General features: G+C 55.1%; 1 protein-coding gene across 1 annotated transcript in view; it reads left to right on the top strand.

Moving 5' to 3' along the window:
- LOC140393728 (parathyroid hormone 2 receptor-like) overlaps window positions 1-17178 on the top strand; it is a 302658-nt gene that overhangs the window by 143278 nt on the left and 142202 nt on the right. The window contains exons 6-7 of the mRNA XM_072480057.1: window positions 14792-14978; window positions 15498-15651. Coding sequence (XP_072336158.1) covers window positions 14792-14978; window positions 15498-15651 — 341 coding nt within the window. The remainder of the gene's footprint in view (window positions 1-14791; window positions 14979-15497; window positions 15652-17178) is intronic.

Below are 17178 nucleotides of genomic sequence, written 5' to 3'. Positions count from 1 at the left end.
TTATCTCGCTGTCCCTTTTTAAACGGGTCAACAAAGTGATCACTGGCTTCGTTTGGGTGGGCAAGACCCCACGGGTAAGGAAGGTAATGCTTGAACGGAGTCGGGGAGAGGGCGGGCTGGCGCTGCCAAATTTTAGTAATTATTACTGGGCGGTGAATATAGCCGTGATCAGGAAGTGGGTGGTGGGGGAGGGTTCGGCATGGGAGCGTATGGAAGCAGCTTCATGCAAGGGCACCATCCTGGGGGCATTGGTAACTGCGCCTCTGCCATTCCCACCGGCAAGCTTAAGGGATTTTGGCGGGGGTTTGCGGACGTCATGTCCATGGTGTTAAAAACAAGGGTGGCACTGAGTCCAGAGGTGGCGATTTTCGGGGTGTCGGAAGACCCGGGACTCCAGCAGGAGAAGAGGCAGACGTTCTGGCCTTTGCTTCCCTGGTAGCCCGGAGACGGATACTATTAGCTTGGGGGGACTGAAAGCCCCCGAAGTCGGAGACCTGGCTATCGGACATGGCTAGCTTTCTCTGTTTGGAGAAAATCAAGTTCGCTGTGAGAGGGTCACTGTTAGCGTTCGCCCGGAGGTGGCAACCGTTCGTCGACTTCTTCGCGGAAAATTAATCGTCAGCAGAAAGGGGGGGGGCGGTGGTTGAGGGGGGGGGGGTGGTTGGTGGGGGGGAGGGGGTTAGTTTAGAGTAGGGGATTGATAAAGATGGGACCTGTAAGGAAGGGAGACGGCTTTTCCACTGTTTATAGTTTCATGTGCATTGTTTATTTTGTTGTTGTTACAATCCCAAAAATACCTCAATAAACTTTTTATTTAAAAAAAAAGAACGGATACGGCATGCTTGCCTTCATTGGCCAGGGCATTGAGTATAAAAATTGGCAATTCATGTTGCAGTTGTATATAACCTTAGTTAGGCCACACTTGGTGTTCAATTCTGGTCGCCACACTACCAGAAGGATGTGGAGGTTTTAGAGAGGGTGCACAAGAGATTTACCAGGATGGAGGGAATTAGCTATGATAAGAGATTGAATAAACTCGGTTTGTTCTCACTGGAACGGTGGAGGTTCAGGGGCGACCTGATAGAGGTCTACAACATTATGAGGGGCATAGACAGAGTGGATAGTCAGATACTTTTTCCCAGGGTAGAGGGGTCAATTACTAGGGGGCACAGGTTTAAGATGCGAGGGGCAAGGTTTAGCGTAGATGTACGAGACAAGTTTTTTACACAGAGGGTAGTGGATGCTTCGAACTCGCTGCCGGAGGAGGTGGTGGAAGCAGCGACGATAGTGATGTTTAAGGGGCATCTTGACAAATGGACGAATGGGATGGGAATAGAGGGATACGGATCCCGGAAGTGTAGAATATTTTAGTTTAGACGGGCGGCCCTCATAATTTTATACACCTCAGTCGGCCTCCTCTGCTCCAGGGAAAACAACCCCAGTCTATCGTCTATTGATAGCTGAAATGATCCAGCCCAGGCAACACCCAGGTGAATCTCTTCTGCACCCTCTCCAGTGCAATCACTTCCTTTCTATAGTGTCCTGACCAGAACTGTACGCAGTACTCCAGCTGGGTCTAACAAGTGTTCTATACAGCTCTAGCATAAGCTCGCTGCTCTTGTATTCAATGCCTCAGTTATTAAAGGCAAGAATCCCATTGGCCAGCTTAACCACCTTATCTATCTGCCTTGCTGTTTTCAGAGATATGTGAACATGCACACTAATGTCCGTTTGATCCTCTACTTCCTAGGGTCCAACCATTTACTGTATATTCCGTTGCCTTGTTTGTCCTCCTAAAATGTATTACCTCTCACTTTTCATGGTTAAACTCCATTTGCCACTCATCTGCCCATCTAACTAGCCCATCTAGACCGTCCTGTAATCTAAGGCCTTGCTCCTCACTATCAACCACACTACCAATTTTTGAGTCATCTGTGAATTTATTTATCATACCTCCTGCATTCACATCCAGATCATTAATGTACAGTACAAACAAGGGACCCAGCACCGATCCCTGTGGAACACCACTGAACACGGGCTTCCAGTCACAAAAACATCCTTCAACCATCACCCTCTGCCACCTACCTCAAAGCCAGTTTTGTATCCAGTGTGCCAAATTGCTTTGGATCCCACAGGCTCTTACCTTCATCATCCTCCCATGTGGGACCTTGTCAAAAGTCTTGCAAAAGTCCAAGAATACCGAGTCACCTCTTCAGGGACTAGGCTGGCCCTGGCGGGGTTGGCGCTGCGTCAACCAGCGTCAATGGGCCTCCGCCAGCCGGCGTGAGTCGGCGCATGCGCAGGGGGGGTTCTTCTTCATGCCGGCCATGGTGGGCCCTGTTCTCGGGTCAGGCCCCCACCCCCCCCCGGGGCCAGATCCCCCCCCCCCCCCCCCGAGTACTCCACAGGCTGCCCGGAGAGCCAGGTCCCGCCGGTACGGACGCCAAAAACTAGCGGCCACTCGGCCCATCGCGGTCCGGAGAATTGCCAGGGGGGGGCTGCTGCCAACGGCCCCCGACCAGCGCGGCGCGATTCCCGCCCCTGCCGAAAATCTGGCGCTGGAGAACCCGGCACCCAGCATTAGGGCGGCGGGCCGGGATTCACGCCACCCCTTTGACAAAACCTTGCTGACTGTCCTTGATTAATCCTTGCCTCTCCAAGTGGAGATTAATTCTCTCCCTCAGAATTTGTTCCAGTAGTTTCCCTACCACTGAAGTTAGACTCACTGGCCTGTAATTCCCTGGATCACCCCTACTTCCCTTCTTGAATAATGGTACCACACTAGCTGTCCTCCAGTCCTCTGGTACATCTCCTGTGGCCAGAGATGATTTGAAAACTTTTGTCAGAGACACTGCAATCTTCTTTCTTTCCTTCTATGCTGTTATGCCTACATGGACCATGGCAACTGAATCCTCCTCCTCCCTTAGCAAGTCCCTCTCTAGTCCCAAGCTGATGACCTAAACCCAGGCAACACAGCTTTCTGGACTCTCACTCTCAGCTTCAGAGAACTGTGTCTATTCCCCTAACTATACTATCCCCTACCACCTCTATATTTTTATTTAGTCCGACTTGAATGACTGTCTGCACCACAGTGCCATGGCCAGGTAACTCATCCATCCTAAAGGCCCGGCTCTGGTCCATACAAGCTGCAAGCTCGAACCTGGTGGACAACTGCAAAAACTGTGACTCCTTCACTTCTAGATCCCCTGTAATAATTTAGCAATGCCTCAATTTGAAAATTCTCATCCTTGTTTTCCAATTCCTCTGTATTCACACCTCCCCATCCCTATAACCTCCTACCATCCTCAAAATCTCTGTGCTCCTGCAATTCTGTCCTCTTGTGTATTCCTGATATTAATAGTTCCACCATTGGTGGCCATACCATCGGCTTCAAAGATGTGAAGATCTAGAATTCCCTCCATGCACACCTCCAACTCTTCTACCAATTTTTCCTCCTTTAAGAAACTCCTGAAGACCAACATTTTAGGCAGGTTTTTGGTCAACAGCTCTACTATCTTCCCATTTGGTTCAGTGTCAGGTTTGATAACACATTGTAAAGGACCTTAGTATGTTCTGCTGCATTAACAGAGGTATGTAAATACATTTGTGGTTATTGCTACATTGAAGCATATTGAGTGGCATGGTGTCACAGTGGTTAGCTCTGTTGCCTCACAGCATAAGGGACACGGGTTAAATTCCGGCCACGGGTGACTGTCTGTGTGGAGCCTGCACGTTCTCCCCATGTCTGCATGGGTTTCCCTCGGGTGCCCGGTTTCCTCCCACAGTCTAAAGATGCGCAAGTTAGATGGATTGTCCATGATCATGTTGCTCTTATTAGCCTTAGTTTTATTAGCTCTAATTATGGCACCTTTGCTCACGAGTCGCCAGGTATCTTTCTGATACCGCCACGTGGTTCAAGCTCTAGTTATGATTAATAAGACAGCACACCGCTTAGTAAGATTGAAATCAACGGTCATTTATTATGTCCAGCAATAAATACTTACACAATAATCCTACTTTCTATATCACTACCTACCACTACTGGCCAATACTTAACTTTTGGGAATGGCCCACCAGGTCAGGGAAACAAATGGTTTATCGAATTGGGTCTGGCCTGCGGGATTCAAAAGGCTGATACAGGTCGATGGCTAGGAGTCTCTATCGAGTAGCGATCGCTGGAGTCAAACTTAACGGTTTCTGATCGATGGTTCTTGCGAAGGTTGCGAGCAGGAGAAGAAGGGAGAGAAGGGTCGATCTGAACTTGGCCCCTATCTTTATAGGTCCTAGGGGCCTCCCTCCTCTCGGGGCGGACCTTGACCCTGGTCCCAAGTGATTGGACTTGTTCCCAATCACTGGGTTCGATATGCTCCAATAATGGGGCGATTCCTCGATCGGGGGGTGGTCGCTCACCTGTCTTTGTCTCGGCCACTGCAGGCGCCGAGAGGTCTGGATCGGCATTCAATTGCTCATATGTTGCAATTGTTCCCGGGGATAGCCGATTAAACTGCAGATGTCTGTGTTGATGTGCTGCTAATGGTTGCAGGTATCGATCTGGGCCAACTTCCCAGAGCCAAATACACTATTCTGTCTGCAGCTGTCCGTTTGGGCCCTGTTGGCTGCTTTTCCCATCAGCCTTTTCGGTTATCCATTTTACATCGGGTTTTGGCCAAATTAATCGGGAATCAGCCATTTTAGGTGGCTACAATCAATGCTTGGGATTGCGGGAGAGTAGGCCTCAGTCGAGTGCTCTTTCGGCGGGTCGGTGAAAACTCAATTTGTCAAATAGACTCCTTCTGCACTGTCGGAACTTCCTCAGACTTTCTAACATTACATCACAGTAGAAGTTGGGGGCGAGATTATCCGACCCCCCGCTGGGTCGGAGAATCGCCGGGGGCTGGCGTGAATCCCGCCCCCACCGGTTGCCGAATTCTCCACCACCGGATATTCGGCGGGGGTGGGAATCGCACCGCGCCGGTTGGTGCCCCCCCCCCCCCCCCCCCCCCCCCCACCCCCCACGCGATTCTCCGGCCCGGATGGGCCGAAGTCCCGCTGCTAAAATGCCTGTCCCGCCGGCGTAGATTAAACCACCTACCTTACCGGCGGGACAAGGCGGCGCGGGCGGGCTCCGGGGTCCTGGGGGGGGCGCAGGGCGATCTGGCCCCGGGCGGTGCCCCCACGGTGGCCTGGCCCGCAATCGGGGCCCACCGATCCGCGGGCAGGCCTGTGCCGTGGGGGCACACTTTCCCTTCCGCCTTCACCACGGTCTCCACCATGGCGGAGGCGGAAGAGACTCCCTCCACTGCGCATGTGCGGGAATGCCGTCAGCGGCCGCTGACGCTCCTGCGCATGCGCCGCCCGGAGATGTCATTTCCGCGCCAGCTGGCGGGGCACCAAAGACCTTTTCCGCCAGCTGGCGGGGCGGAAATTCGTCCGGCGCGGGCCCCTTAAGGTTGGGGCTCGGCCCCCCAAGATGCGGAGCATTCCGCACCTTTGGGGCGGTGCGATGCCCGACTGATTTGCGCCGTTTTGGGCGCCAGTCGGCGGACATCGCACCGTTTCCAGAGAATTTCGCCCTGGGTTTCCAATCAACCAACAATGGCATAGTAGAAAGTCCAAGGAAATTGTTCCTGTAAAATGCTGATTTTGGCCATGAGAGGTAATTCACACTCAGTATATAATTATTTTTGGCCAGTAGAAATCATTCACTAAGCAATCTGTTACATAGCATAATTATTAAGGGTCTCATGAGCTCGAGCCTGATCTTCCAAATGTGTTGAATTCGCATCGCTAGGATCTTGTCATTATAATTATGTGTTAGGTGTGAGGGTACAATGTTGTCAGGCCAAAAGCCTTTAAGGGCAAAGAGTTCCTGTCTAGTGTGAGCTAGTGGGCTTGTAAGGCTTATTGTAACTACTGAGATTTACCACCATCACTGCCACTATTTACATAAGAATAACACTATAATTGAGAGAACGGAACTATCAAGAAACGCTAAACAGACTGGTCCACTTTTCTCTGGAAAGGTGAGATGACCAACAGAGGTTTTTAAAACTATGAAGGAATTTGATAAGCTGGATGTAGATAAGAAAGGGAAAAAGATCAGGGATTAAATGACAAGGCAATGATATCGGAGAAGAGGTGGGAAAAGTGAGGTATTCCAGAGTTTGAGCAACAGAGAGTGCAGGTTGGCACAGACTGCTGCAAAAGATTACCCAAGTAGAGTGGGGTGAAACAGTACTTTTTAAGTAACAAAACAAGTATCTTAAAGTTTGTCCTTTGGAGTAGCAAAAGCCATTATGGCTGGATAAGGACAGATGGCAGGCCTATGGCACAATATATGGGAGAGGGTCTTTGATCATGCAGTCCATGAGAAAATCTTGCATGTTTCTACAGGAAATACAGTGGCCATTATGATTGCAGTGCAAAAGATGTGCATCAATTCAAAATGCCAGGAACTGCTCCAAACTTACTCGTGCTAAATAGCTGGCTTTTAAAGCAGACTAAGGCAGGCCGGCAGCGTGGGTTCAATTCCCGTACCAGCCTCCCTGAACAGGTGCCGGAATGTGGCGACTAGGGGCTTTTCACAGTAACTTTGTTTGAAGCTGACTTGTGACAATAAGCCATTTTCATTTCATTTTTCATATCACCAGCACTTAGTTTATCTATCAGGAGAACATATTACCCCTCATGCCATGTTATGCTAAGTTATGTGGAGTTTGTTTGGCTATTTGCAAAAAGGAACAGCATGAATAAGATGGTCAGAAAATAAAAGTGCAGGAGAAGTCTTTTCATGATGTGAAAGCACACTAACTGCTCCAAACCGGCTCCTTAAAAAAGATACTATCAGCACTCAGTTTATCGATCAGTAGAACATATTAACCCTAATGCTATTCATAGTTGCTTGACTAAAAGATGTTGAGGCAAAACAGAAACAGTGTACATATACACAAGCCTGTATTTTTGGTCCCCCACAGCGAGTTTTCTTGTGGCGGAAGCAGCTCGCTAAAGGCTGCCAGTGTGATCTTCTGGCTCTGCTGAAAGCACTGGCCATTTTTGTTGTTCGCCAGCCATGTCCCTGGGGAATCTGTTGGCCAATGATGATCCGTCTCCACCGCTGGAAAACATGCCACGAAGGGGGCAAAAAATCACAAGGCACAGTGACTTTGACATGGTAAAGCATCTTGGTGTTTCACAGGAACGTTTCAAACAAAATTTAACACTGAGCCACCTATAGGAGACATCAAGGGCGTCATTCTCCGACCCCCAGAGGGTCGGAGAATGGCCGTTGGCCGCCGTGAATCCCGCCCCCGCCCCCGCCGAAGTCTCCGAAGGGAGAAAAGTCGGCGGGGCGTTAATGGCGCCGCTGCCGCGGAGAATGTCACGGGTCTGCGCAAGGCAGCCGATTTTCGGCCTGCCGATATTCTCCCTTCCGGATGGGCCGAAGTCCGTCGACGTGATGACCGTTCACGTCGATGTGAATCAAACCTCCTTTTCATCGGCGTGACCCGGTGCTCCAGGCTCACGCCGACCAGCGTGGAGGTGAGTGACGGCCTGGGGGGTTGGCTCTGGGCAGGCAATGGCGTGGCCGCAGTCTGATTGCGTGAGGAGAGGTGTGTCTCGGGTTGTGTGTGTGTGCGGCGGGGGGGGTGGTTAGAGTAGGCTGGGCTCCGGGGAGTGCCGGGAGGGGGTCCGTGCCGGGGTGGAGGTTGGGGGGGGGGTCCGTGCCGGGGTGGAGGTTGGGGTTGGGGGGGTCTGTGCTGGGGTGGAGGTTGGGGGGGGGGTCCGTGCTGGGGTGGAGGTTGGGGGTTGGGGGGGGGTCCGTGCTGGGGTGGAGGTTGGGGGGGGTCCGTGCTTGGGTGGAGGTTGGGGGGGTGTCCGTGCCGTGCCGGGGTGGAGGTTGGGGGGGGGGTCCGTGCCGGGGTGGAGGTTGGGGGTTGGGGGGGGGGTCCGTGCTGGGATGGAGGTTGGGGGGGGTCCGTGCTGGGGTGTAGGTTGGGGGGGGGGGTCCGTGCTGGGGTGGAGGTTGGGGGGGGGGGTCCGTGCTGGGGTGGAGGTTGGGGGGGGGTCCGTGCTGGGGTGGAGGTTGGGGGGTGGTCCGTGCTGGGGTGGAGGTTGGGGGGGGGGTCCGTGCTGGGGTGGAGGTTGGGGGGGGTCCGTGCCGAGGAGGGGATGGGAGGGCAAGTGAGTTGGTCCACCTGGCCAGGTGCCAGCCTCGAACAGTTGGACCCATGCGGTCCATGCCACCTGGCTGGGGGGAGGAGGGGATATGGGCAATGATGACATGTCGTCGTTCCCCTCCCCCCCCACCAGGCCGTCATGTTTTCAGATCATCCAGTGATGTTGGCCGCCGTGGTGGCAGCCGCTCATGTCTATGTTGCCCTGGATGAGGAGGAGGAGGAGGAGGAGGAGGAGGAGCGTGCCAGAGAGGCGGCGCAGGCTGCCGCAGAGGGGCAGGTGGCAGCCGCCCAGGCTGGAGGGACACCTGACCGACAGGACGAGGAGGGGGAGGAGGACGTCGCGGCCCCACGGCAACGGAGGCACCCGAGGGCGCCCCGTGTGTACCGGCCCCGGCAGTCATACCAGGACCTCACGGACCGGGAATGCAGGAGGAGACTCCGGATGAGCCGGGAAACCGTGGCACACATCTGCCACCTGCTGGCACACCTGTCACCGCGTGGCACTGGCGGGGGACACCCTCTCCCCGTGTCCGTCAAGGTTACGGTGGCCCTGAACTTTTATGCAACGGGGTCATTCCAGGCACCGAGTGGGGACCTGTCCGGCATATCGCAGACATCGGTGCACCGGTGCATCCGGGCAGTGACAGATGCCCTATATGCCATGGCGCACCGCTACATCCGCTTCCCCGTGGACCGGGCCAGCCAAGATGCCCGGGCCGTGGGCTTCTCTGCCGTTGCCGGGTCCCCCATGGTCCAGGGCGCGATCGATGGGATGCACGTCGCCTTGCGGCCACCTGCAGATAACAGGGCCGTGTTCACTAATAGGAAGGGGACCTATTCGATGAACGTACAGGTGGCCTGCGACCACCGCATGATGATCCTGCACGTCTGCGCCCGTCACCCAGGCAGTGTACACGACTCATTCGTGTTGTCGCGGTCATCCATCCCCGGCATGTACGAGGAACGCCATCCCCGGCTGAGGGGCTGGTTGCTGGGCGACAGGGGCTACCCATTGCGATCGTGGCTGATGACGCCTATACGGAGGCCACGCAATGAGGCGGAGAACCGCTACAATGATGCCCATGTAGCGACAAGGGGAGTGATCGAGAGGTGCTTTGGTGTGCTGAAGATGCGTTTCAGGTGCCTGGACCTCTCTGGGGGCGCCCTCCAGTATCGGTCAGATAGGGTCGGCCGCATCATTGTGGTGTGCTGCGTCCTGCACAACATAGCCCAGCAGAGGGGCAATGTGCCACAGGCAGAGGAGGGCGGAGTGGAGGAGCAGCAGGAAGAGGCCCAGTCCTCCCCAGATGAGGGGGATGGGGGCAATGGTCAGGGCAGACGGGGTAGACACAGGCGGGTGGCTGTCCACCGTTACTGGCTGGCCCAGCGGGCGCGGGACAGACTGATAGACGCCCGCTTCACTGACTAGATGGGCGTGGGAATCGGGTAGTATGGCCACAGACCGCACACCATGGCAACAGCCGACCACCCACACCCCCCACCCATCCACCCACCCAGCACCCTCACCCCCCTCCCCAACCCCACCCACCCCACCCGCATGCACACCCCCCCCCCCCCCCCCCCCCCCCCCCATTGCCGATCCACCTGCAGCGCAACGGGCCGGGCTCACACAATTGCGGGTGGACGCGTGTCTATCGCAGGCCATGGAGGATGATGACAACCCGCCCTGCGATGAGCTCCTGGCTCTACATCGTTGGACTATGTCTGACCCATGGCCACAGTACCACCATCCACCCGGACCATCCCTCCATGCGGCTGTGACACTGCAGCGCACGGTCCCGTCCTCTGCCCGGGGGATGTTGATGGCGGCCCAGGGGGAAGGGGGCAGACTCACCTGGGGCTGAGGTAAGACCACCCCTCACACACACACTTGCGCTCAACGTACATGACACCCCCGCACACTTTGGACAGAGCACAAAGGCAGCTTCGGTAGGTGTAACATTGACTTTAATAACCAAAGGAGTTCATGCACGTGCCCTAGCCCCTAAAACTCATCTGTGCCCTGCACCCGTGCCAACTTACTCAGTGTCTAATTGTTTGGCCTTACGGGCCCTTTGACTAGGTCTACGTGGTTCCCCAGACGGTACAGCAGAACTGGAGGTGGACTCCTGTGATTCCTGCCCTCTGACACTGGATCCCTTTGGCGGCCGTTTCCTGGGGCGTCCTGGCCTAGATGGGCCAGGCTGCGGCCCGGGCGACTGGGATGGCGAGCTGCCAGCCTGTCCTGCCCGTTGCCCACCCGATGCACCTGGGACGGAAGGGAGGGAGTCCGAGGTGTCGCGGTGTACCGGGACCTCCCCTACAGAGGGAGCCGGGACGGACCACACCACCTCCTCCTCCCTCGGAGTGCCCGATGGCCCCCAGGCCTCTACATGGGTGGGGGATGCGAACGGACTGGCCATCCGACGCCCCCCCGACATCTGGCGCTGCCAGTCCTGGAGGCCCGTTGCTGGTATCGACAGGGGTCTGCAGGTTTGCAGCCATGGAGCCCAGGGGGTTGGCAAACCCTGTCTGTGACAGTGCGACGCCGGCTCGCACATGGCCACTGGCTCCGATGCCCTCAGCGATGGCCTGCAGAGACTGGGCCATGGCCTGCTGAGACTGGGCCATGGCCTGCAGAGACTGGGCTATGAGCGCCTCTGCCATCTGGCGCTGGCACTGGCTCATGGCCTCCTGTGAGAGGGCAGCCATTTCCTGGGCCACAGACGTCGCCTGCACGGAAGGCCCCAGGCCTCGCAAACCGTTCCCCATGTCTGACACCGTCGCACCCATTGCCTCCACCGCGGACGCCACCCGTGCGGTGTCAGCCTGGGTGGCACGCATGACCGGCACCACTCCCAGCTCCTGGACGCGGGTGGACTCCTCCACCTGCGACCGCAGCCGCCGCAAGCCGCCCGTCACCCTCTTCGCTCGTCTCCGGGTCGGTGGTTGCATCGGATCTATGTGTGGGTGTGGTAACTGCAGGAACCCGGGATCCATCTGGGCGGCAGATGTTCGCTTGGGCTGGGCTGCCTTCCGACCACCCGGTCCCTCTGCTGCTCCTACCTCCACCTGCTGTACCGGGAGGCTGTGTTGTGCGCACCAGTGAGTGTACCAGACGCCTCATCACTAAAGTGCCCAACCGTGGTGAGTGTTTCTGCGATGGTGGAGGGTGTTGGTGACAGCAGTGGCGTTGTGTCGTGCTCTTCGTCCCACTCTGGGTCCATGGCACTTTGGGGTGGGGGTTCGTCTCCACCCATCCACTCTGAGTCACTGTCCGGTATTTCGTCTTCCTGGGTAGTGCTGTCCCGGGTAGGGGTGTCCTGGGTAGTGGTGTCCTGGGTAGTGGTGTCCTGGGTAGTGGTGTCCTGGGTCATGGTGTCCTGGCTCGGATGTGACGGGGGCCTGTGGCTGCCCCTCTCGTCGCTGGGTGGTCGCTCCCGCACGTGACGGGGGTGTCGTCTCCCTGTTGCTCCAGGTCTCTCCGTCTCCCGTGGTGTGCGAGGGGCATCCTGCGGGCGTCGCATGCTGGAGGGTCCGGGTCTCTCCGTCTCCCGTGGTCTCCGAGGGGCATCCTGCGGGCGTCGCATGCTGGAGGGTCCGGGTCTCTCCGTCTCCCGTGGTCTCCGAGGGGCATCCTGCGGGCGTCGCATGCTGGAGGGTGCGGGTCTCTCCATCTCCTGTGGTCTCCGAGGGGCATTCTGCGGGCGGTCTGCATCTGCGGGGATGGGTGCCTGGACGTTTGGTCCTGCGATACACAATGAAGCATGCATGGTTAGACATCAGGCAGTGATCAGGTGATACGAGGGAGGGGGATATAGGGGAGGGGGGATATGGGGACGGGCTGTCGGTGGCTCACTCGCTAGTACGCCCCCGACCACTGCATCAGCAACCTCCCGGTCGCTCAGGTCCGCCAGCCAGTTCCAGGGCCCTTTCCTCGTGTACGGTCAGTGGCCTCTCATCAGCGGGCCCCTCCTCCAGGTCCTCACATGCTCCCTATTGTTGTGTGCGCGCTTCTCCTGTGGGGGGGGGGGGGCAGGGGTAAAAGGCAACAGTGTTAGGCAGGTATATGAATGCACGCCATCGGTTGCGCGTGCATTGCAGAGGTTAAGGTTAGGGCTGGATTCACTTGGGGATATGGGGGAGGGGGATATGGGGGAAGGGGGGATATGGGGAGGGGGGATATGGGGAGGGGGGGATATGGGGGATATGGGGAGGGGGATATGGGGGAGGGGGGATATGGGGGATATGGGGGACGGGGGATATGGGGGATATGGGGGAGGGGGGGATATGGGGTATATGGGGGAGGGGGGATATGGGGGAGGGGGGATATGGGGGATATGGGGCAGGGGGGACATGGGGGAGGGGGGATATGGGGGGTATGGGGAGGGGGGATATGGGGGAGGGGGGATATGGGAGGGGGATATGGGGGAGGGGGGATATGGGGGATAAGGGGGAGGGGGGATATGGGGGATATGGGGGATGGGGGTTATGGGGGATATGGGGGAGGGGGATATGGGGGATATGGGGGAGGGGGGATATGGTGGAGGGGGGATATGGGGGAGGGGGGATATGGGGGAGGGGGGAATATGGGGGATATGGGGGAGGGGGGATATGGGGAGGGGGATATGGGGGGAGGGGGATATGGGGGATATGGGGGATATGGGAGGGGGGATATGGGGGAGGGGGGATATGGGGAGGGGGGATATGGGGAGGGGGGATATGGGGGAGGGGGGATATGGGGAGGGGGGATATGGGGGATATGGGGGAGGGGGGATATGGGCGAGGGGGATATGGGGGAGGGGGGATATGGGGGATATGGGGGAGGGGGGGATATGGGGAGGGGGATATGGGGAGGGGGGATATGGGGGAGAGGGGGGATATGGGGGAGGGGGGATATGGGGGAGGGGGGATATGCGGGATATGGTGGAGGGGGGATATGGGGGATATGGGGGAGGGGGATATGGGGGAGGGGGGGATATGGGGAGGGGGGATATGGGGGATATGGGGGAGGGGGATATGGGGGAGGGGGGGATATGGAGGATATGGGGAGGCTCACCCTGCCTGCTCTGACGAGGTCGTTCACCTTCTTGTGGCACTGGGTGCCTGTCCGTGGTGTCAGGGCCACAGCGGTGACGGCTCTGCCACTTCCCTCCACAGACGCCGGCTGTGGCGTGGGCAACTCTGCGGCCGTGCCCGGGATACAGGGCGTCCCCTCCTCTGCTCCACCGCGTCCAGGAGCGCCTCCACATCGCGTGACTCGAACCCCGGGGCTGAGCGACGGCCAGCCATCCAGTCGGGTGTTCCGGTCGGGTGTTCCGGTCGGGTGGGGGGGGAGCAGCGCGGCCTTATGAACCGTCCACGCCGTGCAGCGCGTATGACGCTGCACGGCGTGAACCACTGCGCAAGCGCGGATCCCGTTACGTCGCTGCTAGCCCATTTCGGGCCGGAGACTATCGACCCATTTTTCCGACGTGACGCAAGTCGGATTTGCGCCGTTTTTTGCGCCGATCGGCGGACTTTCCGCCGATAACGGAGAATTTCGCCCCAGGATAGAGAGCCAAAAGTTTAATCAAAGGGTCGGTTTTGAGGTGCATCATAACGGAAGAAAGTGAAACAGAGAAGTGGAGAGTTTCAGGAAGTGAATCCCAGAGTTTTAGGGCTGAAGTAGCTGAAGGCACAACCAGCAACAGCGAAGTGATTAAAACTGGGATATGCAAGAGGCTTGAACTGAAGGAGCGCAGAGATCTTGGAGATTTGTAGGGAGATGATTGTGAGGATTGAGAAAGTGGAAAACTATGAAACAAGGATGAGCATTTTACAACAAAGGAATTGTCAGAATGGGAACCAATGTATATCAGTCGGCACAGGGGAGATGGTTGACTGGGACCTGGTGCACTATCGGCTACAAAGTTTTGGATGAACGCTGGTTTAGAGAACGTGGAAAATAAAAATCTCCTTCCTTATCTAATATATTTAACCAAAAAAGTTGCATTTATGGCTGACAAATACATATATCTTGCACCATATAAGCAGGAGTCTAAACAGTAATATTCTTCAATATTGTAATTTCTTTTAAATTTACATTTTTTGAGATTTTTGCATTCATCAAAGTAAAGAATGCTAACTAAAAGTGGAAAAAAGCCCTAAATAATGCTGCATCAAAAACAAACTTATGTTTATCCAATTTGAGAATGGTCAACATTGACATTGCCAAACTGGCTCACATAAATTAACACAAATGTATTCCAGAAATGGATATTTCTGAAAAAATCTGTGGTGTTCTTTGGAGATTTAACAACTTATACCACAAAAGGACTGATGATTTTCTTTGTAACTTTTGTTTTTGGGTAACTGTAAAATTGTTAGAAGTGTCTATCTTTAGATTAAGCTTCTCATATATGTTGATACAAGTATGTTGATACACAGTGGTTGGTGGGTCACTTGTGATTCCTGTAGCTGGAGTCAATTCCTGTAGCTTGCTTTAAAAAAAAATCAATATTACAAAACACTATAATAGTGCATTATTGTAACTCATTATTATGGCAAGGAGAAGTGGCTGATGGATACTGATTGTAAGATCCCTCACGTTCAATTTTTTTCCTCCCTAACAGAAGACTCCATTGCACTCGGAATTATATCCACATGCACTTGTTTGCCTCCTTCATACTGAGAGCCGTCAGCATTTTCATTAAAGACAATGTTGTGCATTCTGATTCCGAAATACAAGAATATGATTCTCTTGCAGTGGACGATATGAAAACCATCACAGTTGCACCAATAATAGAAAAGTCTCAATACGTAAGTATATATCTATCAGTTCTGATAAAAGATTTGACTTAAAATGTGAGCCAATCCTTTTCAGAACCTTGCTTCCTAATACAGCTTTAAAATATAAGGGCATGATTTTCACCTAATAGTGTAAATCAAGTCTACATGGTTAAGAACTGCTAATAATGCCATTGGAAAGATGAAGTGTTCTTAGCATTCAAATTTCCTCTTTCACCTGATTTAAGTAATTGTTCATCCATCCACATGCAAATTTGGAAAAGTACGTAGTTGGTGGGAAGTGGTTTTGCATGAACTAATATTTAATTGGCTGCTTACAAGAATTGAATTTTTTTTGAATTCACTGTGACCCAAATTTTCCTCAAAGTCAACCCCACTTTGCTTCACCAAGGCATGTGGCAGAAAACTTCTCTACCTTCCTGTTGTTGGGTTACATAAGTGCTAAAACAAAGTACACTGATTGTAAAATGCAATGTGAGTTCAGTGAATTAAGCGTTATCTCCTAATGATGTCCATATTTATGTGTGACAGGTGGGATGCAAGATTACTGTCATATTGTTTCTCTATTTCTTGGCTACGAACTACTACTGGATCCTGGTGGAAGGCCTTTATTTACACTGCCTCATATTAATGGCTTTCCTATCTGACAGAAAATATCTGTGGAGTTTTACCTTCACTGGATGGGGTAAGGCACTAAAATTTTATTTTAAAATGACACACAACATCTAAAAGTAAGGAAACTATAATCATCTTTCTTAGTGTGGGGTATGACTCCAGCGAATGAACAGACTTTCCCCTGATTCCCGTTGACTTCAATTTTACTCCGGCTTCAATTTTGGTGGATAGCATTTGAAAAGTATGGGCCGGGATTCTCCGACCCCCGGGGGGACTCCGACCCCGACGCTGGCTTCCGATTCTCCCCCGCCGGACCCCGACGCCGGCTTCCGATTCTCCCCCGCCGGACCCCGACGCCGGCTTCCGATTCTCCCCCGCCGATTCTTGGGCGCACGCTGGATTCCCGCTGCGCCAGTCGGGGGCCGTTGAAAGCCCCCCCCCCCCGGCAATTCTCCGGGCCCTGACGGGTCGAGTGGCCGCCGGGTTCAGCCGAGTCCCGCCGGCGTGGGTTACTCAGGTCCCAAACGACGGGACCTGGAAGGGGTCTCTGCAGGGGCTGTCCTGGAGGGGGGGCAGGGGGATCCGACCCCGGGGGGCCCCCCACGGTGGCCTGGCCCCCGATCGGGGCCTACCGATCGGCGGGCGGGCTGATTCCTTGGGGGCCTATGTTTCTCCGTGCTGGGCCCCTGTAGGGCTCCACCATATTGCCCGGGGGGCCGGTGCGGAGAAGGGAGCCCTGCGAATGCGCGGAAATATGCCGGCCGTTGCGCGCATGCATGAACTCGTGCCGGCCGATCTGCACCGGCTGGAGCTGCGGGGTACCACTCCGGTGTTGACCTAGATCCCTAGGAAGGGGAGCATTCGAGCATTCCCCATTATCTGGGACCATTGACGCCGGATTGGTTGGTGCCGCTTTTCACGCCGGCCTGGGGACATAGCCCCATCATTGGAGAATCCTGCTCATGATTTTTTCCCTTTTTTGGGGTTTTGTAAATATTCTCCCAAGATAACTTAAATATAAGGGGCTAGATTCTCCCTTCTGAAGGCAGAGTGTTGACGCCGTCGTGAAAACCGGAGAGTTTAACAATGGCGTCATCGGACCGCAAAGCGATCCTCTGCCCTACAGGGGGCCGGCACAGCATTGGAGCGACTCACGCCGCTCAACTGCCGATACCGGCGTCAAACGTGCGGAGCATTCCGCACCTTTGGGGCGGCGCGATGCCCGTCTGATTGGCGCCATTTTGGGCGCCAGTCGGCGGACATCGTGCCGTTTCGGGAGAATTTCGCCCCAGGGGTCACAGTATGAGGTTTCAGGGTAAACCATTTTGGACAGTGGTGAGGAGACATTTCTTCACCCAAAAAGTATTGAGCCTGTGGAATTCATGGGCAAAATTCTCCGGAAACGGCGCGATGTCCGCCAACTGGCGCCCAAAACGGCGCAAATCAGTCGGGCATCGCGCCGCCCCAAAGGTGCGGAATGCTCCGCATCTTTGGGGGCCGAGCCCCAACCTTAAGGGGCTAGGCCCGCGCTGGATGAATTTCCGCCCCGCCAGCTGGTGGAAAAGGCTTTTGGTGCCCCGCCAGCTGGCACGGAAAT

The sequence above is a fragment of the Scyliorhinus torazame genome, chromosome 2, assembly GCF_047496885.1.
Source record: "Scyliorhinus torazame isolate Kashiwa2021f chromosome 2, sScyTor2.1, whole genome shotgun sequence".
Taxonomy (NCBI): Eukaryota; Metazoa; Chordata; class Chondrichthyes; order Carcharhiniformes; family Scyliorhinidae; genus Scyliorhinus; species Scyliorhinus torazame.
The sequence above is the reverse complement of the archived record's forward strand: the minus strand, read 5'-3'. Positions and strand labels throughout refer to the sequence as shown.